The 22670-nt window shown below is 41.6% G+C and overlaps 2 protein-coding genes across 3 annotated transcripts; both read right to left on the reverse strand.

Moving 5' to 3' along the window:
- Positions 1-5607: 5607 nt before the first annotated feature.
- LOC149833278 (peptidyl-prolyl cis-trans isomerase FKBP62-like) lies at positions 5608-10989 on the reverse strand. Of its 2 annotated transcripts, none has more exons than XM_090015029.1 (14): positions 10712-10989; positions 10337-10531; positions 10092-10178; positions 8884-9144; positions 8727-8804; positions 8531-8611; positions 7816-8010; positions 7611-7697; positions 7323-7495; positions 7105-7227; positions 6883-7029; positions 6562-6689; positions 6310-6430; positions 5608-6208 (listed from the first exon to the last, which is right to left on the reverse strand). In XM_090015029.1, exons 2-14 carry the CDS (start codon positions 10518-10520, stop codon positions 6155-6157), a joined length of 1719 nt encoding a protein of 572 aa, XP_089871155.1. In that variant the 5' UTR covers positions 10521-10531; positions 10712-10989; the 3' UTR covers positions 5608-6154. The 2 variants fall into 2 exon arrangements, with proteins under 2 accessions (XP_089871155.1, XP_089871156.1); XM_090015030.1 differs by having other exon boundaries at positions 10337-10538; positions 10712-10830.
- A 3959-nt stretch (positions 10990-14948) lies between these two features.
- Positions 14949-15317, reverse strand: LOC149833279 (uncharacterized). The gene has a single exon (XM_090013402.1). The coding sequence runs from the start codon at positions 15315-15317 to the stop codon at positions 14949-14951; it is 369 nt and encodes a 122-aa protein (XP_089869528.1).
- Positions 15318-22670: the final 7353 nt, after the last annotated feature.

Here is a 22670-nt window from a genome sequence, read left to right on the forward strand (position 1 = left end):
CAAACACATCCTTGTAAGGCACAATGCTTCCTTTTTCTGCTTCTTGCAATGTGACATGATATAAAAAATTTATTAATAAGTATGCAGAAATACTCACAAATTTGAATATATATATATATATATATATATATTGATGACTTACTATTTTTTTCTGGTGTCTCCCAAAAGTCCTAGATCTACTTATGTGTAGATGCACATCGGGCATCGCTGATCGATTTTGTGCAGCCTTTGCTGAGCGGTTTTGAAAATCATTGCTCGCCCACTTGTCGCATATGTCCTCCCAATAATCTCTCCTGACAGTAGTCGTCCCATGGTCTTTCCACTACAGTGGATGATCTATCCCACCAGCTATTTGTTTTTGCTGCAATCTTCATATTGTGCAGCATGTCGGCAAATCGATTGGCAACCACCTTCTGTCACACTACCCTAGCGTCATTCTTCTTGTTTGCACTCATGAAGCAATGGGAGGCCTATAAATACTTTCAGAACGTTAGCATATATTTCAATAAAACATTGTTTGTTATGATAAATGACTGCATACCATGAATGAGGAAATTAAGTTGTCTAACACCTCTCTCGGGTACTCTTTTCATTGCGCTACCGGTCCATGAAGATGATGCAGTAATGACTTCGTAATTTCTCGTACTACTTCTTGTTGTTCAAACCTCGCACTGCACATGAAAAGATACACATAAATAATCGATCGTCAATATACATTTTTTATAAGTTATACCACATTATCGTAAAGGTTTTGGCAAATAGGATGCAGTCAGTCGCTCCTAAGATTTTATTGGAGGCTCAGTTCGCCTTCATCCCTAATAGAAGGCTTCAACATTCTTTCATTTTGGTCACAGAAGTGTTGCATTCTCCCAAGATCAGCGGGGGGGGGGGGCTTTCTTCAGTCTTAAGCTTGACTTTCATAAAGCCTACGACTCGGTTCATTGGTCGTTCCTTTTTAACATGTTGATGAATTTGGGCTTTGGCAGGCGTTTCTCTAGTTGGGTTTATGAGCTCGTTATCAATGCACAGTCACAAATTCAGATTAATGGGGTAAGGGACAAACAGTTCAAACTTGGTCGTGGTCTTCGGCAAAGTTGTCCCCTGTCTCCTTTACTCTTCAACATCGTCTCTGAGGGCCTTGTGCTTTTGGTCAAGAGGGCAGTGGAGTGTGGTCTAATTGAGCCACTCGGTATACCGGAGTTCTCGTGTCATATCCTGACCTACGCCGGCAATATGATTATCTTTGGAAGGGCTTCAATCCAACAAATGTTAAGATTCAAGCTTGTCCTACTTTTTTTCCTGTCGATGTCAGGTTTATCTATGAACTACGATAAGTGTTGTCTATCCTTGGTTAATGCGTCTCTGTCGATGCTGGTTATGGGTCAGTGGATATTCGGATGCACTGTAATAGAAAACTCCTTTTTTATCTGGGTCTGCCGCTTCAGATCAGCAGGGTCACAACGAGAGCTTGGAGCTCGACTCTGCAAAAGGTTCAGAATAAAATTTCAGCCTAGCAAGCTTCCTACCTTTCCATCGTGGGTCGACTGACTCTCATCAAGTACGTCCTAAATGCTATGCCAGAATTTGTTATGTCAATGTTCCTGATGCCTGTGGGGGTTAGTAAGAAGTTATCTCGGGTTTTGGCAAACTTCCTGTAGTCTGCACGTGGTTCCAACAACAAGCATCGCCTGATAGGGTGGGATACCTTAAGGCTTCCTCTTTATAGGGGGGGTTTGGGAATCAAGGTCCGCAGATTGAGGAGTATGATTCTCATTGTAAAGCAGAGCTGGCTTGCGCACCAACACGAGTCCCCGTGTGCCAGTGTTCTTCTTGCTAAATACAAGAGTTTAGAATCGTTGGTTGGGGCCACTCGTGTGAGTCAGCAAGTAATGTCAAAGCTTCATTGATCATGGATCCAAGCTTGGTATGCGGTTCTTTCTATTAATGGCCTTGTTGACTCGCAATCCCAGTTCTTAGGATGCGCCTTTGCTGTGAACGGCTCTTTTCGTGCTAAAGGATGCTACCTCTCTTTCTTTCCTTCAGGGGTGGACCAATTCCCGGCAAGCCTTATCTGGGGCAAGGGACCGACTCTTCGATCTTGTTTCCTGGCATGGCTCATCCTACACGATCGGGTGCAAACTAACAGCTTTCTCAAATCCATCGGATTCCATCTTTCGAGTAAATATGTGTTGTGTGAGGTGGTCGAAGAATTTGCATTTCACCTATTTTGGGAGTGCATTGTATTTCAAAACATCTTTAAGGTCACCTAGAATAAGCATGTGGTCAGTGTACGCCAGGAATCGTTCACAAACGACTTGTTGTGGGGTCCTCAACCTGTACGTCAGTGCAACATATGGCAAATTATTTGGCAAACTTGGCTTCTCTCTTCCTGGTAGGCCGTTTGGATGACCCGCAACAATGCCATCTTCCGGCATATTCTGGTGGTTTTCAATAAAATAGTGAACCTTATCTTGGTTGATGTGTACGCCATTCTACGCTTTAACCTTCCTGAGCTTCAGCGCAATCAGCCTCCATCGCCACCTCCTGAACCAGGGTGACGATCGTCGATCAACTGTATTTGTATCTTGCTTTCTTTTCTTGACTTGTATTTTCCGGCAGGTTCAATGTTGGTTGAACCTGTTTTCGCAATGTTGATCTCTCTCTCTCTCTCTCTCTCTCTCTCTCTCTCTCTCTCTCTCTCTCTCTCAACTTTGCCAAATTAGGTTTGGCTATCAAGTGTCCAGCGGCTTTCTGGTGCAACACCCCCCATGGCTAAGACGTCTCCTTCTTTCCAAACTTTTTTTCTTTAAAAGGCTTGATAGAGTTTTTATTTTAAGTTTTTTTTCAATTAGACTAATATATTGTTAAGGTTTAGGTTTTTGAAGTAGTTTTTTTTAAATACTATGAATGTTTAGTTAGGGTTTCTTGTGCTTTATTTTTCAATTAGCATTAGGCATGAGTAATAAACCCTTGATTTTGGTTAGAATATTAGAATTTTTTTAATTAACTTAAATCTATGATTGTTTTTTACTATGGGTATTGATTAGGGTTTTTTCAAATGACTTGAATATGTATGCAATTAGGGTTTTAGAGTATTTTGTGCTATTTTTTCAATTGTCATTAATCATAATTCCATTAATGAAGGCTTAATTCTGGTTATCAAATCCCTAAATCTTTGATTTTTTTTAGAATTTACATTGTTTTTTAGTTTGTTAAATGACATAAATATTTAATTTAGAGTTTTGCTTTTTTTAATTAGCATATTTATATGTTTGTTAGGATTTAGGGTTTTGATTTGATGTTTTTATACTAACATAAATACATAGTTTATGGTTCTAGAGTTTTTTTGTGTGTGTTTTAATTACCATTAAGTATGAATTGATGATTATTGTGTGATTTAATTTTTGTTAGAATATTAGGCTTTTTTATTAATTAACATAAATCATAATTTTTGATGTTTGTTGAAATTAAAGTTTTGATTTGGTTTTTTTAGAATGACATAATATTTGGTTATGTTTTTAATTTATGAGGTTTGTAGGATGAGTTTTGATTTTTTTTTAATATCATGAATTAGTATAATTTATAAGTAATTCTTTTATTTTATCTTTTTTTACTTTGCATTTGTGCCCACCCTAGGTTAGAATCCTGGCTCCGGCCCTGTCTGCATCCCATTATATATAGATATGGTTTTGGCTCATCGAATGCAACTAAATAAAGTCATATTCAGTCATCGGATAAATACCAATCCATTGACTTCCTTAGACTTATAAGAGTAATGAGCCTTCAATCCTTACAATGGGATGTCAATGTTTGGATTTTATCCAAGGAATTTTTTCAAAAATGCACCTAAGGTTTTTAAAATTTAAGCGCTTTTTTAAAATTCTTCAAACTGTAGGTGCCTTTTAAAAACTTCCTTTTAGTAAAGTTGGGTAAGCCAGAAACCATATCCGATTATAATATGTGAATATGGTTTTGGTTTTTCACTAACAAAATCCAACAGATATGCCGATTTGATGGATATACATGTCCAAATCTGAATCAAAATCAGTTTAAATAATATCCAATTTGTTGGTTTCGATATACATCCTGTCCAGATCCGAACTTGCCCCTATCACAGGCTATATACAGTCATTTCTTTTTTTCATGGTTTTTTCTTTTTCTCTATGATTGGTATCAACTAGGTTCGCGGGCTTGGAACGATTTGCTTTGCTAAATGTAGAAAAAAAGAGACATACGATCGCACGATTTCAATAGAGCAGTTTCTTTGAACTGCTTCAAAGGGAAGAAAGCAACTTATGGGTCCCAACTGTGGGCAGGCAGGCCTGATTAGGACCCCATAGGTCCGACATGTCTCGGCTGAGCCCAGCCTGACTCAGTCATACTCAGGCTCACTTTGAGGTTGGGATCAGGTCTTGGGTCATATATTATTTACACAAGGGCCCAGCCCAATTAGAACCCAACTCGATTCGGGCTGAATAACAGAAAGCCAGCGGGATACCTGGCCCAATGTCCACCCCTAGTCCCAACTCCCTCTCAAATCTCAACCCTCCCACCAAGGCATCAACCACCTACTTATGCACTTTCCATAAGTCCCAGAAAACACCAGACTGTGTCACCATGCACTAATTAATTCCCAAGTAACTAAGGATCCAAAATCATTAAATAGCCTTAAAACAAACTATCATTTGGTTATAGAACTAAGGCTCTGTTTGGGAGCCGACAGTCGGAAGTCACCAGAGTGGAATCCAGTATCCGAACACCTTTGGGAGGGTGGAGAAGAGGGTGTTGAGGGCGATAGGGTGGGAAATCACGTCTGAAATTCCACAGAGCGGCTACTTTCAGTGGGAGGTGGTAATTAGCAAATACCACTCCGGCGAACCTCTCCGACAACCATCCAGCCTTCCCTTAAATTGACCTCTCGATTACTAAAATTAAACGTCCACCAACCACTGCCCCCCCCCCTCTCTCTCTCTCGCTGCGTAGCCAGAGGTGTGAGGTGTTTTCTTAAACAACGACTCATTCTTGTTTTGTGTGCCCTCTTGAGATTTTTTCTGTTATTTTGGGTGGTATTTCCATGATTTTTTTTTTGCTTTTGAGGCTTTTCCGTTATTTTTTATTGGAAACAAACAAATATATTTTAGCTTTCACCCCTCGTAAAATTTAGTTTTGTTTCTCCCGCATAAATGACATAAAAAAGGTTTTATTCATTTATTGGACTTTTTTGGCCTGCAGGTTCGCTGCAAATGAAGATGACTGGTTTTTTTTTCATGACAGTGATTTAATATTTCCCCTTCTCTTTTTATTTGGTATTTTAATTGATTTTTGTCTTCTGTAAATGTAATAATAATGAGAATCTCGCATATCGTGTGTGTGTGTGTGTGTGTTTTAAATTTGATGTTTATTCATGTTCATGTGGGTCTGGCGATCATTCTGGTTAAATAACCCAATGGGTTGAAGTAAACCCGATCGAAAACATCTTTGACTGGGTTTAGCAGAGTTACAAATATTGGCGATATTTTTTAAACTTTGAAGATTTATTATGAAAATTTTGGAAACCTATATAAACCTTCCCTGTCTGTATTGTTAGAAACACATTCAGACTGATAATTTTAGGTGAACCAAGCTCACTTTTATGTCAATATCACACCACATTTGATCCAAAACATAATCCGAAGTCCAAATCCACAAATACCATGATGAGAACATCTGTTTGGGAACCCGTAGCTGAGGCGACAACTGCAAAATCCAGACCTTTTCCAAACAGCTGAGAATGGATTTGTTAAATCCTTGCCTGGAAATTTTAAGGTGCTCCCAAACAAGTAACTTGGAAAAGTTAAATCCACAGCATTTGAGGATTTCTTAGTTACCTACCAAGCTACCTCCGACTGCCAGCTCCCAAACAGAGCCTAAATACCATTTAACGATGCATACTCAAATTAATGCATCTTCTAAGTTGCTCAGAGGTCTTAGACAACCTAAACTGAACTAGACTTAGCACTAACAAATCATCACCATTATTAGACACAAGAACTACATGACCATCACCTCAACATACAATGGTCACACACAGTTCTCTTCGAAATTTAGGCCAATGCCAGAAACCAAAAATAGACCACCTACCCCGGCATGGCAAATGTCAGTCCCCTCTTGCTTGTCATGCAGCAGGCGCATCATCGCTCATCGGTTCTGCTGCTTGTTTTGCGGATTTCTGCAACAAAATCAGGATCAGATTTGAACTCAATAAAGCAGACCAAGCAAATCAACAAAATGAAAGAACACAACTGAACATCACCGATCAATGGTTCATACATTGGCCTCAGTTTCTTCGAGTTTGCTCATTCTCGCAAACATATTGCCGTAAAACTTGGCTTCCTTCTTGTTATATTCCTTCATCTTTTCCTTCAGCGTTCTGTATTCTAGCTTCACATCCCTGACACAGACAGGAGGATGGTTGGTTAGATGTCTTCAGAGTTCAGAGCAACAAGATCACCTTCACAAATGGGGCATAAGCTTCAGTACACAACAGGAAAGGATAAGCAAAACATAGCTTGAGCACATTACCTGTTGTCAGGATCAATCTCCAATGCCTTCTTGATATCAACCTCTGCCAGATCAAGATCGGCCATGTTAATGTATGCTTGAGCTCTCCGATACAGAGCTTTCACATTCCTGCTCTCAATCTCTAGGACCTGGAACGTCATATATGTATATAAAAAACACCATTAGTCCATACCCACCTTGTATCTTACGGAAAATGAAAGGTCTGGGATGGAAAACCGCAGACCACAAAGCACAACTAGCACAGTCAGATCCTAAACACCAAGAAACAGTGGTGGCTGCAACTCACTTGGAAGTCCAACAGCAAAATCAAGAGAAACCTACCTTGGTGCATAGCTTCTCAGCCTGCTTATAGTCCTTCAGTTTGAGCTTGCAAGCTGCATTATTGAGATTGCAGGAGACCTTCAGAACCTTAGCTTGTTTCTTCTCTTCCTCGTTGAAGGAGGAATCGTTCTCGATATACTTGTTAGCCTGCAAAAGATTATGCAAAAATTAGCCTAGCGTTTACAAAATTGTGGGAAGGAAATTGGAAGAAAGAAACTATACCTTCTCATATTTCTTCGATGCCCTCAGGTATTTACCCTGCTTAAACAACACATTCCCTTCTTCCTTCTTCTGCCCGGCAGCTTCAATCTTTTCTGGTGTTTTCAGATCCCATGATTCCTTTTCCTGAACGCATGATAGCAAGCAGTTTAAGCACCATCTCATCTATGGTAATTACCACACCCATCAACAAGAAACAGAAAACATAAGATTTTGCTGACCTTCACAAAGGAGACAAGCTCCACTTCATAATATACTGTGGAATTTGCAGGCACAGTGACTAGTTCCTGCTTTGGTTCAGAACCAAAGGCATACTCGGGCAGGATCGTTACTAGACCAACTTCTCCTTTCTTCATGGTCATCACAGCTCTGTCTAAACCATCGATAACTAGCTCTGTTCCAAACAAAAGTTTCACCATCAGTCATGATGTTCCACCATCAACCATGGTGATAATTGGTATTCTGCAATTATTTATGCTCAATCTTGTTAGTCATAGAACTCTCTTTACCTTCTCCAGTCATGAACTCAAACAGCTCTTCATCATGTCCTTTCTTCACAAACACAGTGCCATCGGACAGCTTTCCTGTTAGCTTGACTGTTAAACTCAAGGCAAACAGCGATCAGATCAGCCCCAGCCAAAACCATTACTCTAAGATATCATCCATAGAGCAGAAAAAAAGAGAAGACGACTTGAAATTCCCATAGATGCTTACCCTTCACCACTGCCCCCTCATTCGGCTTCTCATAACCTTCACCCTCCTTGAGAATTTTCTTCAGCACCTTCTTGTCATCGGTAACCTCCGTCACTGTCTTCCATGAAACCAATTCAAGCTCAATGTGCAATGTAGCATTGGGTGGGACAGCACCTTCTGCGCCAGTAGCAGGCCTTCCCTTCTCCCCAAATGCATCTGAGTGAAAAAAAAAGCTAGATCAGTAGCCATAATAATTGATGAGCCAACTCAATGGATCTGACAGCTAGAAATAACAGGCGGAACAGTGCCTTCAAATGGCATAGGCTTGTCCAAGCATAACGCTTCCTACCTCCATCAATCCGAGGTGAAGCATTTTCCTTTGTTCTCAACCAAATCAAACTCAAAAGCCAACTTTAATCGTACAACTAGGCAGGTCAAGGCCAGCCCAGCCCATGCTTGACCACTCAGCCGGTCATGTTTGCAGCTAAGCTTGGCCAAGTGAGAGATCAAGCAGGCCTGATCAATTCTAAAAGCATCACTAACAAAAGCAACAAACTCGGGAAAATTCATGCCCCTAGGAACTCATTACAGCAGGACAACTGCGTACCACACCCAACAAATAAAGCCAGTCAAGAGCTTTCTAAACCCCCACATGGTCTCAACCTATTTGCTCGGACTCTATCTCAAAACTTCCCTAAGAAATCACACATTCTCAGAAAGAATTGTGAAAACTTACATTGAGGCTTCACAGTAAGCAGCACTTTTTCTCCCTTCTTCATCGTCTTCACAGCCTTCACCAATGCAGGACAGAAGTGCCCTGTTTGAAAGCCCACATAAGCAGAGAGGTTTCAATTGTTAAAAAAAGCATTTAAGAATCCCATGGTCATTTTAAGTCCATATGATAGAAGAGAAACAGTAGCACTTGGACCCACCCTCTTTAATAGTGAATTCAACTCCCTCCTCAGATTTGGACACCACAGTTCCATCTTCAAGTTTGGCATCATATTTCACTGCACAAAACACAGAACAGTGGTTAACAATCGACAAGTAAATATGAATTTTGCAAAGTGGTTGCAAGCGTGCTCATACCAAATACTTCATCTGCATCTTTTGGGTTCTCCCACTTTTCTCCTTCATTGAGGATCCTCTTGAAGATACCACCATCCTTGCAAATGTCTTTTACATTGGTCCAGGAGAGCAGCTCGACATCAAACTGGAGGGTGGCATTAGGGGGAATAGTTGGAGGCGAACCAGATTCTCCATACGCAAGCTCAGCTGGAATGGTGAAGATTGCATTCTCGCCCTTCTTCATGGTCTTGATACCAATATCCCATCCCTTGATCACTTGGCCTGTGAAAGGCCCCGCACCAGACACAGTAAGCGATCCACTTTACACTTGCAAGTTGCAACTCACACACAATATTAAAGAAAGCAACAAGACCAATCACCTAAAAGGTAGTAGTCTAAGTTCTAAAGCAGGATGAATCGCTAAATCCCGTAAGATTAACTAATTGTGCGAAGCAGTATCTAAAACAGGAACGAGCCAAGTTAGTGAATCCGTAAGTGCAAGCTTCCTTCATGAACCAAGAGTAATGGTGTCTACAGAGTCCATTGGAGGCAAAATAAAGGTGGAAAAAGGACCAAGAATAGAGACAGAGCCATCAGAAACTCGTCAACCCTAAACAGGCTGCTTTTAGCTTCACGAGGACTATGCAAACCAACAATGGTCACTGCTACTCGGCTACAGACGAGATAAAGCAAGCCAAGTTAAGCAAATATTTCCTTCTAAAACTCCAAATTTTGGACCTACCAAACGAATCCAAAACCTTCCAATTGCCCAAACGTTTCCAATCTCTCGGCAAAATCTAATTTTTGACTGGACTTAACAATGGGACTCGGGCATATATGATTTAAGCAAGCGCAGATACAAAGTCCTATCATGACCATTTTAATCTAATGGCAATAAAAGAAAGAAAAAAACTGTCATAGCAAAATTTTGAATTCCTTTGCTCTCCATTAGGATTCGAATGAATGCAACTAAGATGGAAGTGACCGTAAATGAAAAGGATCAATATAATCGACACTGTGTCTATAAAAGATCAAAGTGCTCATTCCAACTACAAATATGGAAAAGCAACTCCGTTATTTACAACGCGGAGCGAACTACACGAAGAAAGAAAGACATAAGAAAAATAGATCACCAAGAACAAAAAGGACAGCAATACAAACAAACGTCTAAGACAGCTAACAAACCCCGATAATGAATAGCAAAAGAACAGCGGAAACGAGGGACTCACCTTGACCAAGCTTAAACTTGAATGGCGCCCCCCGATCACGGCTCGAATCGAACTGCGTTCCGTCCAAAAGGGTTCCGATGTAATGCACTACAGATACAATTACAACCCCAAAAAGCGTCAATCAATCCGTGCTAACCAAACGAACGGAGAGACACCATGGAGAAAGAGAAACACTCATAACACCTATCTCCCCATTTCACTCTACACATGAACGCAGAGAAGAAGCGGATTTTCGGGGGCGATACCTTCGACTTCGTCGCCATTTTCTGGAGTATCCCATCCCTCTCCCTCCTTCACAAGCTTCTTCTTTAGGCCCTGCTTCCCGATCTCCTTCTCCTCTCCGAGTTTCACAATGGGGTTGTCGTCCGGAAGGTCGAAGTCCTCGTTCATCTCCTCTCCGGCGTTGGGCAGCTCGAAATCCTCATCCATTTCCCTCACCTCTAAAACCTCAACAAAACCATCAATCAGAGAATCACTAAATCAACACCAAAAGCGAAAACCAAGATCGAAAGATTGAAGGAAAAGAAAACCCATAAAAGATTGAATGAGAGAGAGAGAGAGAAAGCATTGTGCATAAAAACCTAGAGAGAGAAAATGATTGGGGATGGAAGAAGACGAACCTCAAACAGTATCGGATTGATGTGGGGAAGAAGGAATGCGATCGCAGCGTGAAGATGGCTCCTGTTTTTTAACTCTTTTCTTTCTCTACAGAAGCGTTGCAGAGGAACAGGAGTAGGGTATCTTAGAGGGCTCAGGGGTTTATATAGAGTTCAAAGGAGAGAGAGAGAGAGAGAGAGAGAGAGAGAGAGAGAGAGAATGTTTCTAGATGTCGGACCTTTGACGGCAAGGCGAGGGTTGGGGCTCAAAAAACTCTGAACCTCAAACTACTCTTTTGTTTAAGCCTTTAGGATCGATCTTGATATATTTTTATAGGCAAGCTGGGGTTAGGTGAACCCCTACCATTTTATACAACTATACCATTTGGTTTTGAACATAAGACATCCGAACACAAGGTGACGTGCACTAGCTGCTCCTACCACGAGGAGCGGGGGTTGGTGAACTGGATATTTTTCTTTATGAAAAAATCAAATTCAACGAGGATTTGGTTCATCCCACACTCACGCATCATGGACATCTTCTTAAACAAAAAAATAGGGTTGTGGTTAGGGATACACACTAGCCGAGCTCAAACAAGATTTATTAAAACAAGTTTCTGTAGAAAAGGGATTTGATCCGGTGACATCCTCAAGGGACCTATCATTAAGTCAAATCATAACTTTTAATTATTATTACTGAAAACATTTTATACATACTAAAAATTCTCAGCCAAAAAAATCTCAAAAGGTGGGATTCAAACCCAACATGTTCTTATTAAAAACTAACACCCTACACTTTACAGTAACAATGCAGTTCTGATTTTTTTTTTCAAAGATATTATATATATAAGGTTTGCGATGAACTAAACCTAATCGAGCTTGTCGGTTTGGACAGGTCATTCAAGCTCGTTCGAGCTTCATAAACCAGTTCAAGCTTGGCTCATGTACGAAGCAGCCCGAACTGAGCTTTAATCGAGCCAGCTCGGTTCAATGTGCATCCTAATTGTGGTGAGCCAAAATAATTTGTTTTATTGTTTTGAAGAGAGAAAAAATATATAATAGAAAATCTTAAAAGTTTTTCTTATGATGAAGAGAAAAAAAACTCGTGTCAGAATCTATTAAAATGGGTGAGTCTAAACCCAGATTCGATTAAGTAATGAGGTATCAGGTTCCATCAGTTTTTTATAAGAAAAAACATACCCAGATTTGATAAGAATTACATAAACCAGACCAGGTCCATACTCGATAAAATAATATTTTTTTAAATTGTTACATTAAAAGTTGCAGATCTTAACCAAAATTCAAGTGGGATCCGAGTTTGGTATAAAATTTTATAAATCATACACTACTCATTTAATAATCAGACCTTATGGATCTGATCCATATAGTTAATCAGACCCGCTTCTTTGTAACCAAACCCTAATCCTATAAGATCCAATACAAGTCGGAATCCGGTCATAACCCCTACTCACAACCACCCGGCTGGTTATTGAACATATTTGAAGTTACAAAGAGCGATATACATTAGGAAAATTTCCTTGAGGATGTTAAAGAGAGAGTCTAATCAAGACGTTTCCACGCTTAGAAAAAAGAGAGTTGATTAATATTACCAAAGTGAAAATTGTGAACTATATTAAGAATGTCATGGGCCTATTTCTTCAATAGGCTAGTGCGGCGCGACGGTCCTTCCTTACCACCGCAAGCTTTTCTAGCCACTGGCTTGCCGTTGCCCAAGTAGTTGACCTTGTAACGAAGGATCTTGCTGAGACGCTTCTCGACCCGTTGTGTTATCAGGGCTCTCTGCAGGATACGAATGCGTTGTGACACACTATATTCCGGATCCTAATATATCTAGAGTATGTTTTGCTTTAGTTGAGTTATGATGTAAGTGTTGAGTCACTTGCAACTTTCTCTGGGCCACCCTTGCACTTTGGTGTGAATAAATGCAAATATGTTGAGCTTTCTTTATTCACTCCCATTGTGATTACCTTCAAGTAATTGCAATTTCTCTTCCTCTCTTTTCTTTCGCTCTCTTGCACTATTTATACTCAAAGCTTCCATAGCGGCATGCAAGCGACCAAAAAAGCTTGCGACAGTAAGAAAGGACAATCACACTGCAATGACTTATTGAAGAAATAGGCCTCTGACAAAGAGTGACATCAATTAAATATAAATAATTTTAGAATAAGAGAAAGAAGGAATTTATCCGTTATCTTAAAAAATAACCTAATTAAAAACTTACAAATGTGTTTTAAAGCTACCAAAATTCAAAACTCATTAAACGTTAGATTCAATAGGCTCCTTACAAATAAGGATGGCAGTGGACCAGAGGGAAACGTGCCCCACCCCTCCTCACCCTATTTGGACTGGGAATGGGGGTTAAAATCAAAACCTGTGTGGGGATAGAGGCGAGGATGGACTTAGCTTTCCCCCACCCTGCCCCATCCTTAATCCTTCTTTAGAGATGGCAATGGAGGGAAAACGGAGCCCCGCCTCACCTCGCTCCATTTGGATTGGGGTAGAGGGCATGAAACAGAGATGGAGGTTAAAATCAAAACCTGTGCATGGATAGAGGTGGGGATGAAGGGCAGGATTTTGAGACGGGGCAGGGGTGGAGACCTTGTCACCTGCCCCGCCCTCGGTCCACTGCCATCCCTACTTCGAAATCCTATCTATTAAAAGGACATACCTATTGTCACGGGCTTAGAAGCGAAGGCCCCCGTGACGCAGCTTCGGGCAATCACAAACACCGAAGGCAGACCTTTTGAGCGCACAAGAACACACAATACACGCGCACGAGCGAAAGCAAGAGTACGCGTATGCTCAAACACAAAGAGAGCAAAGAGACAAGGATGCAAAAAGCTTCTTTATATATACTTGAAAGCAAAGTACATCAAGAGGGGGAGAGAGGGTCCGAATACACGGAGTTCTTAGGTCGTAAAGCCTTGTGGGGCACTCTAGAGTGCCAAAGAGGTATATACATCAGAGCAAAAAGGTGAAAAACATGGCGGTCCGGAACACGCTCCCCCGCCTAAGTTGGCGCCATCCTCGACGCCAATTGTTCATGGTAGCCTTCTACAAGTTGTTGATGCTGCAACATGCTACTGGCTTTCTCCCAGGTGGTTTCACATTCTGGTAATCCCTTCCACTGCACTAAGTACTTTTTGACTTCCCCTAGATAGTTGTTGGAATGGTTGAGGATGATATCTGGATCTCTGCCTCGTACACTGACTGTTGAAGGAGCTCGCTGCGGGATCGGGGCACGTTGAGGCATGCTCCGTTGAGGATCTCCTTCATCTTCGTGGAATGGCTTCAGGTTGCATATATGGAATACCGGGTGCACTTGAAAGTTTGTTGGCAAGTCCAGCCGGTACGCCAAGTTTCTCACACGTTTGATAATGGTGAAGGGACCATCATACTTGCGAATAAGGCCTCGGTGGTGGCCTCGAAAGATAGTTGTGCGGTCAGGAAAGAGCTTGGCCAACACTTTGTCTCTAACTCGAAATTTTGTTGGGTGACGCTTCTCATCTGCCCATTTCTTCATGCGCTTGGTTGCCTTGTTTAGATATGCCTTCGCCAACTCTGTCTGATCTTGCCAGTTCCTGATAAACTGGTATGCATAAGGTGCTTTTCCACGTCCTCGCGCAACAAGGGAGTGCTGAGTCTGCGGCTATTGTCCAGTTGCGACTTCAAATGGACTATGGCCGGATGACTCGCTCTTTTGAAGGTTGTAGCAGAATTGAGCCGCATTAAGTAAATCAACCCAATCCCTTTGGTTGGCACTGGCAAAGTGCCGCAGGTATTCCTCCAGCATGCCATTTATTCTCTCTGTTTGTCCGTCGATTTGAGGGTGGAAACTTGTGCTGAAATACAAGTTCGTCCCCATTAAGCGAAACACTTCTCGCCAAAACTTGCCAGTGAAACATGCATCACGATCACTGACGATGCTCTCTGAAATTCCCCAATGCTTAATTACGTTCCGCACAAATAACTTTGCGGTATCCGCGGCTGAGCAGGTGGCAGGGGCAGGGGCAGGCACAAAGATAGCATACTTCGAGAACCTATCCACAACCACATAAATCGAACTACAACCTTGTGCTTTCGGCAAGCTTACAATGAAGTCCATGGTTATACACTCCCACGGGCGACTAGGCACAGGTAGAGGCTCCAGTAGTCCACCGGGTCTCTGATTGATGGGATTGTCTTGTTGGCAAATCAAGCAAGTCCGCACATAGGCATCTACGTCATCGCGCATATGCGGTCAGTAGAATGCACGTTCCAACAATGCCAAGGTCCTCTGTTGTCCTAGGTGACCCACCCAAGTAGTATCATGGCACTTGTGCATCAAGCGCCTCCTCAAGGTATCTTGTTGCGGAATATATAAACGGTCGCCCGCAGCGCGGAGCAAACCATCCTCTAGCCAGAATCTCCGCGTCTTTCCTTCATTCACCAATGTGATCAATTGTTGAGCTATTGGGTCACTTTTTGAATCTTCGCGCACTTGTTCAAGAAGATCGCTCGTTGGTTGGCTCACACTGTCATCCCAGGTGAGCAAAGCTGCAAGTTCCGTCTTTCGACTCAAGGCGTCGGCCACAACATTGGTCCTGCCTGGTTTATACTCGAGGATCATATCGAATTCTGCCAAGAAATCCTGCCAACGCGCTTGCCTTGGACTCAGCTTCTTCTGAGTTTGGAAGTAGCTTGTCGCAACATTATCAGTGTGCACAACGAATTATGATTCCAAAAGATAGCGTCTCCATGTGCGAAGACAATGCACGACCGCCAACATCTCGCGCTCGTGCATCGTGTATCGACGTTCAGCGTCGTTCAACTTCCTGCTTTCAAATGCGATAGGATGTCCTTCTTGGAGCAACACCCCACCAATAGCAAAGTCAGACACATCGGTCTGCACTTCAAATGGTTGCCGACAATCAGGCAACTTCAGCATTGGCTCCTCTGTCAAGGCATGCTTTAACCCATCAAAAGTCTTCTGACAGGCATCAGACCATAGCCATGGTCTGTCTTTCTTCAACAGATCTGTGAGCGCAGCCGCAATCTGCGAGTATCCCTTGATTAAGCGTTGGTAATAATTTGCAAGCCCCAAGAAGGAGCGCAACTCAGGAACCTTAGAGGGCGGCTCCCATGCTTGAATAACTTCAATCTTCTTATGATCCATTTTGAGAGTGCCTCCTCCCACAATATGCCCCAGAAAATTGACTTTCTTTTGACCGAATAGGCACTTCTCTCGCTTGACATATAGCTCGTGGTCCTTCAGAATCTGAAACATAATCCGAAGGTGCTGAACATGCTGCTCCATCAAGTTACTATACACTACTATGTCATCTAAGTACACGACGACAAACTTGTCAAGGTGCGGATAGAAGATCTTATTCACTAAGGTCGAAAAGGTAATGGGCACATTCGTTAAGCCAAAGGGCATGACCAGGAATTCGAATGCCTCATATTGCGTTACACAGGTAGTTTTTGGCTCATCACCTTCTACAACTCTGACTTGCCAGTAGTCAGATCTTAAATCCAACTTAGAGAAGACCTTAGCCTTTCCAAGTTGATCAAACAAGTCCGCGATCAAAAGAAGCAGGTACTTATTCTTCACCGTCATTTTGTTTATTGCCCTATAGTCGACGCACAACCGCTTTGACCCATCATGCTTTACTTGAAAGAGCACGGGGGCTCCAAAGGGAGCTTTGGATGGTTGGATGATTTCTGCTTCGAGCATATCATCCAATTGTCTGCTTAATTCCTGCAACTCAGGAATTGCCATGCGATAAGGAGCCATTGCGGGTGGTCGTGCACCCGGTATTAATTCAATCTGATGATCTACCTCACGCCTCAGAGGTAGCTTCTTCGGCATCTCGGTGGACATAACATCATCAAACTCCTTCAATACTGGCGCTAAGGCCTCTGAGACATCCGTGACTTCTTATGCCTCATCCGTGGTGCGGATTGTGACAAGAAAAGTCTCGTCACCGCTTTTCATGCCTCTCTTCAACTGGAGCGCAGACACCAAGCGCTCACAAGGCTTTCCTGTCATCGCAGTAACCATGCAGGGCTGACTCTCACTCTCGAAGCTGACAACGTTGAGGTGGGGCATCGGCACTGCCTTGTTGCTTCTCAAGAATTCCATCCTGAGGATGACTTTAAAATCATCCATGGGTGCAACTGATAACGCGATCCTTCCCGACCAGTTATGTATTTGCACTGGTACATCCCGAGCGACGTCGTAGATGGCCTTAGCCTCTGAATTAACCGCTTTCATACGACTCTCTTTCTGTTCACATTGTAATCTCAACCGTTCTGTTTCTTCACGCGAGATAAAGTTGTGCGTGGCACCAGTGTCTACCAATGTCTTGGTAAGTCTTCCGTTGAGCAGAAATTCCAAATACATAAATTCTTTGTAAACTGTCGGTTCCACAACGGTTGTGACCTTTACTGTATTCATCATCTGCATTGTGCCAACTGTTGGCGCCTCTGCAGGTTGGTAATCTTTCTCACCCTGAACAGCATTCGCAACTCGGGGTGCGCGGTTATCTCCATTCCCTTGACCGTGGTTTCTATTGGGACATGTATCCTGCCAATGATCCCCATGGCAGATGCGACAGTCACGGCGATGATAATTACCACCTTGAAAGTTATTCCAATTTTGATTATTATTTTGGCCATCTTGCCGATCATGATTCTGTTGGTTTCCCTGACCAGCATTTTGTCATTGGTCGTTCCTTCGATTGTTGCGATCATTTCCCTGTTGTCTGCCTTGAAATGGAGGGTCATTCCTATCCAGCTCAGCAAGTTTCTCTACAACCGCAAGCGCCTCAGCTAGTGTTACAGGGTCATACCGAATGAGTTCTTGGTTTGCCCATCATTGCAACCCGTTGCCAAAGTAAAACAACCGATTCTCATCATTCATTCTCTCCACTTCCAACATTATCAAAGAGAATGCCTTGACATAGTCATCCACTGACCCTGTCTGTTTCAATGCCAACAATCTTTTGCGGGTCATTTTCTCTTGATTTTTAGGTAGAAAGTAATCTCGCATTTTCTTCTGGAGATCCTCTCATGAGACTATAACAACTAATCCCCGTTGAACATCACCCAAGCGACGTCTCCACTAGAGGGTCGCTTCATCAGTAAAGTACATTGTTGCGGTTCGCAGCTGATCTGCGTCTTCTTCTATCTTCGCAGCTTCTAAAAACTGGTCCATCTCGTAGATAAAATTTTTGAGATCCTTTGAGTCCCGCGTGCCTTTATACTTTGCGGGCTCAGGTAGCCTGTAACGTGGTCTATCCACATATGTCGCAACACTGCCAACCGAGGCAGTTCTCAACTGCCGCTTTAACTGATCATTCTTTCGTCGAACAACATCCAATTCCGCAGCCATGATGTTGAATCGACCCAACAAATCATCAAACTTGGTGAAAAAATCCTCCACCGAGTAGTTAAGTTTAGTAGCAAGACTTTCCACCGAGTCTTTCACTCCCTCTACTGCTGTCTTGATCTCTGCATTGAGATCATTAAAAGCAACACAAGTTTCATTAACCAACTTCTCCATGTTGGTCACTAACCCAGTCAGCTCTGCCACATCGCGCGAGATGGCTGACACCCGATCATCGGCCATGAAGTCCTCTTCAGCAGGAACCATACTGCTTGAAGGAGTCATGACAATCTTTGGCGCCATTGTCACTCCCAATGTCGACAAAGCTCTGGTGCCAACTTGTCACGGGCTTAGAAGCGAAGGCTCCCATGACGCAGCTTCGGGCAATCACAAACACCGAAGGCAGGCCGTTTGAGCGCACAAGAACACACAACACACACGCACGAGCAGAAGCAAAAGTACGCGTATGCCCAAACACAAAGAGAGCAAAGAGACAAGGATGCAAAAAGCTTCTTTATAGATACTTGAAAGCAAAGTACATCAAGAGTGGGAGAAAGAGTCCGAATACACAGAGTTCTTAGGCCATAAAGCCTTGTGGGGCACTCTAGAGTACCAAAGAGGTATATACATGTGAAAAACATGGCGGTCCGGAACACCTATAATGAAAGACAATAAGATTTACTATTCCTATGAAAATGAGAAGGGTTTTTTATACAACCATTAAGAGAGGGTGTGCTCTCCTTCTTAGTGATATGATGATGACCTTGATTTGAATTGAGGGGTCCTTTTTTGTGCTTAATTGACCGGTCGGTGGCGATGGGCCATTGATCTAGTAAATTCAATTTCAACTGCAATCAACATTTAACCTATTTATATCAAAACATAATGCTAAGAGAGTGATTAGTTGATTGGTTCTTCCCAACCGTAAGAGGGTGTGGACGGTCTATAGTTTTCATTATTTTACTATTTTTAGAGCTTGGCCTTACAAATGTGATCTAGATGGTTCGTTTCGTAGGAATCGGCTATGAACAGGCTTTTATGAAGATTAAAAAATCAATGGTTTAAATTTTTTATAAATTTTAAAACTTATAAAATTATATTTTTTTTTATAAAAAAAAAAGCATGATCCATCAATCAATTTCCAGCAAACAATTCCAATTTGTTAAGCATGGCTTGAGACATTGTACAACTGGGTGATTAGTTTCATATGAATCGGCTTTTAGATCGTTTAGTTATGATATATGCACTCAAAAATTATATTTTGTCAATCAAATGTCCAATTTTCTTGCAATTCACATCAAAACTGGTTCACACAATCCAATAATGAAAAAAAAAAATATTACAAGAAACAGATTTTCATGCATTTTTAATTTCATGGCAAATTCCAACAAACAAACAAAAAATTTCTAATTAACATCTACCAGAAATGAACTGCGCCCGCATTTTTATCACAGAATTGGATTTTTGACAATACCGGACTGACTCTAGGCTCATCTATTTTTCTTACCAAGTTGATAATGTGGCTAGCCCGTTTAGCGTAGTGGGATGGGGCCTAGGCTGGTAGGCGGGTGGTCTAGGTTCAAATCCCATGAGCATCACCCTGCGCAAGGCAAAGAGTGGCGACTTTCTGGGTGGGGGCAAGGGGTAAGCCCTTTGGAGTTTTACACCACCAGGACAATGACCGTGCAACAGGCAGAGCCAGCACAGCTAAGTTTCTGATCCTGGAGCGGTTTCTTCAAGTAAAAATAAAAAAAGAAAAGTCAGTAATGTGACTCAACAACACTTGATTTTGGACTTGGGTTTCAGCTGGTCATGTTGATCGTTGGGGTCTTTGACTTTCCCCTCATTTTTCTTCAAGTTTTCTTTTTAGCTTTTCACACGTTTCCACAATCGCTTGCAAAATGAATCTTTCTTCCCGCTTCACACTACTTTTTAACACTCGCTTCCCCTTCACGAATCACTTTCCGTATCTATTTTACTTCTCCTTGTTCCTGCAACTGTTACCATTAACCCCTTTCCTTATAAGTTGAAAGTGGAAGTAGATAGTAAAAAAACTGGAACTTTTTCTTATAACTGGCTTTGCTTTTCCCTGACAAGATCCTACCTTGGTCTAGATCTCTATTTTCAAATCCACTCTCAAAACCACCTAAGAGCTGGAAATATATCCACATCCAACACAGTAGTACAGGACAGATCATAGTTACCGAATGCAGCTAGAAGATAAGTTATTTAGAAATATAGGAAAAAAACTACAATTATTAAGAAAATTGGAAATTCTAAGAAAATGTAAGAAACAAATGAGAATTTCAATAAACTGAGTAAAATTCATAATCAATGTCAAACTGTCTATGTCACAAAAGATATGGGTACGACCTGATACATGACTCGAGTTCGACACACATGTTCAAAAACATTTCAAAAATAAGATACAACAACACAGATTTTGTAATATTTTAATCAATAAAGACTATTTTTTATGTTTTAATATATAAAAATATATTTTCATCAAAATATTATTAAAACATAATAAAATAATATTTTATAATATTAAATTAATGTTTGCATATGTTATATTTGTTTCAGCGTGTCTCACTCGTGTCAGCCATGACACGCCCCTAAGTGACGTGCCATTGCAACTCCCAAATTTCTCAGTACTCGATACATAAGACATTCCTATCTTGAGAAGCCCTACTTCTAATTTTGATAAGATAACTTCCTATTCCTAATATAAACTTTTATTGTAAGATATGAACCTACTGCATAAAACTAATTTCTGGATCCAAACGGATCTTTTAGACTTGGATTGTTCTCACTCTCTCCTGCATCAGCATCTCAACTCAAACACAAAGAAGTGCTGAGATTGGTTTGCTTCAATCATGAACGAGGCTAGAGACTCATAGGCCGAGAGGCGGAGCTCTGCCGGCTGTAGGCATCGGGGATGCTAGAGGCGGTGGAGGAGTCCGATAGTGCGTCGAGGCCCATAAGTTGTGTGATGACATTCGTCGACCGCCGCTGCAGCTCACCTTCATCCGACTCATCAGCGGAGCAATCCGGATGGTCAATGCTCATTCAGATCTTTCCGGGAGATGGACACTGTTATCTTTGAAGAGTACTGACACCTCAACGTAGACCTAGCGGGCACTGCATTTTGGCTTAGTCGTCAGATGGCTCGACTCAATGGATCAAAGACTTGATGCTCTGATACCACTGTTGAAACTCATGGTATAAAAATCCGGTACGGATGGGATCACCAAATCGAAAGAGCATGTCGCTAGAAGGAGAGGTTGAACCTCCAACATTTTAATGATACACTCTCTACCATTGAGTTATTTCAGCCCTCTCCACATGGAGGGATTCTCTCAATCCTCCATTAAAGCTCATGTCTATGCATGTCATGTTGTCATGGCCATGGACCTATATATATAGGCATTCATGGAGAGAATTAGGATTAACTCTACCATAAACATGAAGATAATGCCTCTTAAATTCTGTAACCCCATGCAAAGCGAGTTACATGCATCCATTAACTAATATTAAACATAATTAAGCTACATAAAATATTCTTAATGACCCCACTATTTTTGTGACTCTTGGGGTTCCATTTGTGAAACCCTATGGTCACACTGGATCCAGTACCAAGATGCAACAAACCAAACCAAATCTTAGCCATTGAGAGTGGTGGTCTCCCTTCATGTCAATGCTCCTTTCACCTCTCCTTCTAGGCACTGGACTCACTAGAGAGAGTGGACCAGTGAGAAATTAGCACTCTTTTGTCGCTTTTATACACACCGCCCTATTTCATGCAGGACCGGAGCCGGTTTCATAAGCGCTTATTTCAATCCATTTTTATGTTTTGGATTTTATTTAGTGTGTATTAAAATATTGGGTCCAAACGATAGACCCATATTCAAATAGGGAGTTAAATTCAAGAAACTATCTTAGATAAGGTTTGTCAATATTGGAAGCTGGATTTATCAAGATTAGAAATTATTCATCTATAAATAGATGAGAAATCTAAGGGTCATCAGAGGGTTGAATTGAAATAAAAATTTGTTAATTTCTAGTTTGTTTCAATAATTTCTTGCTTTCAGTTAATTTCTTTCCATTTTCCTTTATATTTCCTGCTTTTCTTAGATAAATTCTTAGTTGGGTAGATTTCTTCGTAGATCCATTCACAGGTTTACATCACTATTCAAGCGTTGAAAATGCTTAAAATGTGTCATATATCTTATTTCAAAAAGAATGTAGTCTCCGTCTATCATTTGATAAGTTGGTGATTTTTTTTATGCTTGGAGAAACCGCCCCAAGCGCAGAAACCTAGCTGCTGGCTCAGCCTCTGTCCATGTTGGCATAAAACTTTGAGGGCTTACCCCTCGACCCTAGGGAGTCGCCAAGCTTCAGCTTACGCAGGAGGGTGACACCCATGGGATTTGAACCTAGACTGCCCGTCAAACTGTCTAGGCCCCATCCCACTAAGCCAAACCCCTTGAGTCTATAAGTTGGTGAAATTTACGTGCACAGAACGACACAAGTTAAATGTATGTAGACTGCATTGCATGGGCTGCTTACAGTGGTGACAATGACTTGCTATGA

Source organism: Nuphar pumila, chromosome 7 (genome assembly GCF_984573655.1).
Source record: "Nuphar pumila chromosome 7, dmNupPumi1.hap1.1, whole genome shotgun sequence".
In the NCBI taxonomy this organism is placed as follows: Eukaryota; Viridiplantae; Streptophyta; class Magnoliopsida; order Nymphaeales; family Nymphaeaceae; genus Nuphar; species Nuphar pumila.

Excerpts from the sequence above, each read along its gene's own strand:
- LOC149833278 (XM_090015029.1), bottom strand. The coding sequence starts at position 10,520 with ATGGATGAGGATTTCGAGCTGCCCAACGCCGGAGAGGAGATGAACGAG. Across the intron at positions 10,179-10,336 it reads AAATGGCGACGAAGTCGAAG|TGCATTACATCGGAACCCTT; the intron begins GTATCGCCCCCG and ends TTGTATCTGTAG. Across the intron at positions 7,030-7,104 it reads CATCGAAGAAATATGAGAAG|GCTAACAAGTATATCGAGAA; the intron begins GTATAGTTTCTT and ends AATCTTTTGCAG.
- LOC149833279 (XM_090013402.1), bottom strand. The coding sequence starts at position 15,317 with ATGATCCTCGAGTATAAACCAGGCAGGACCAATGTTGTGGCCGACGCC.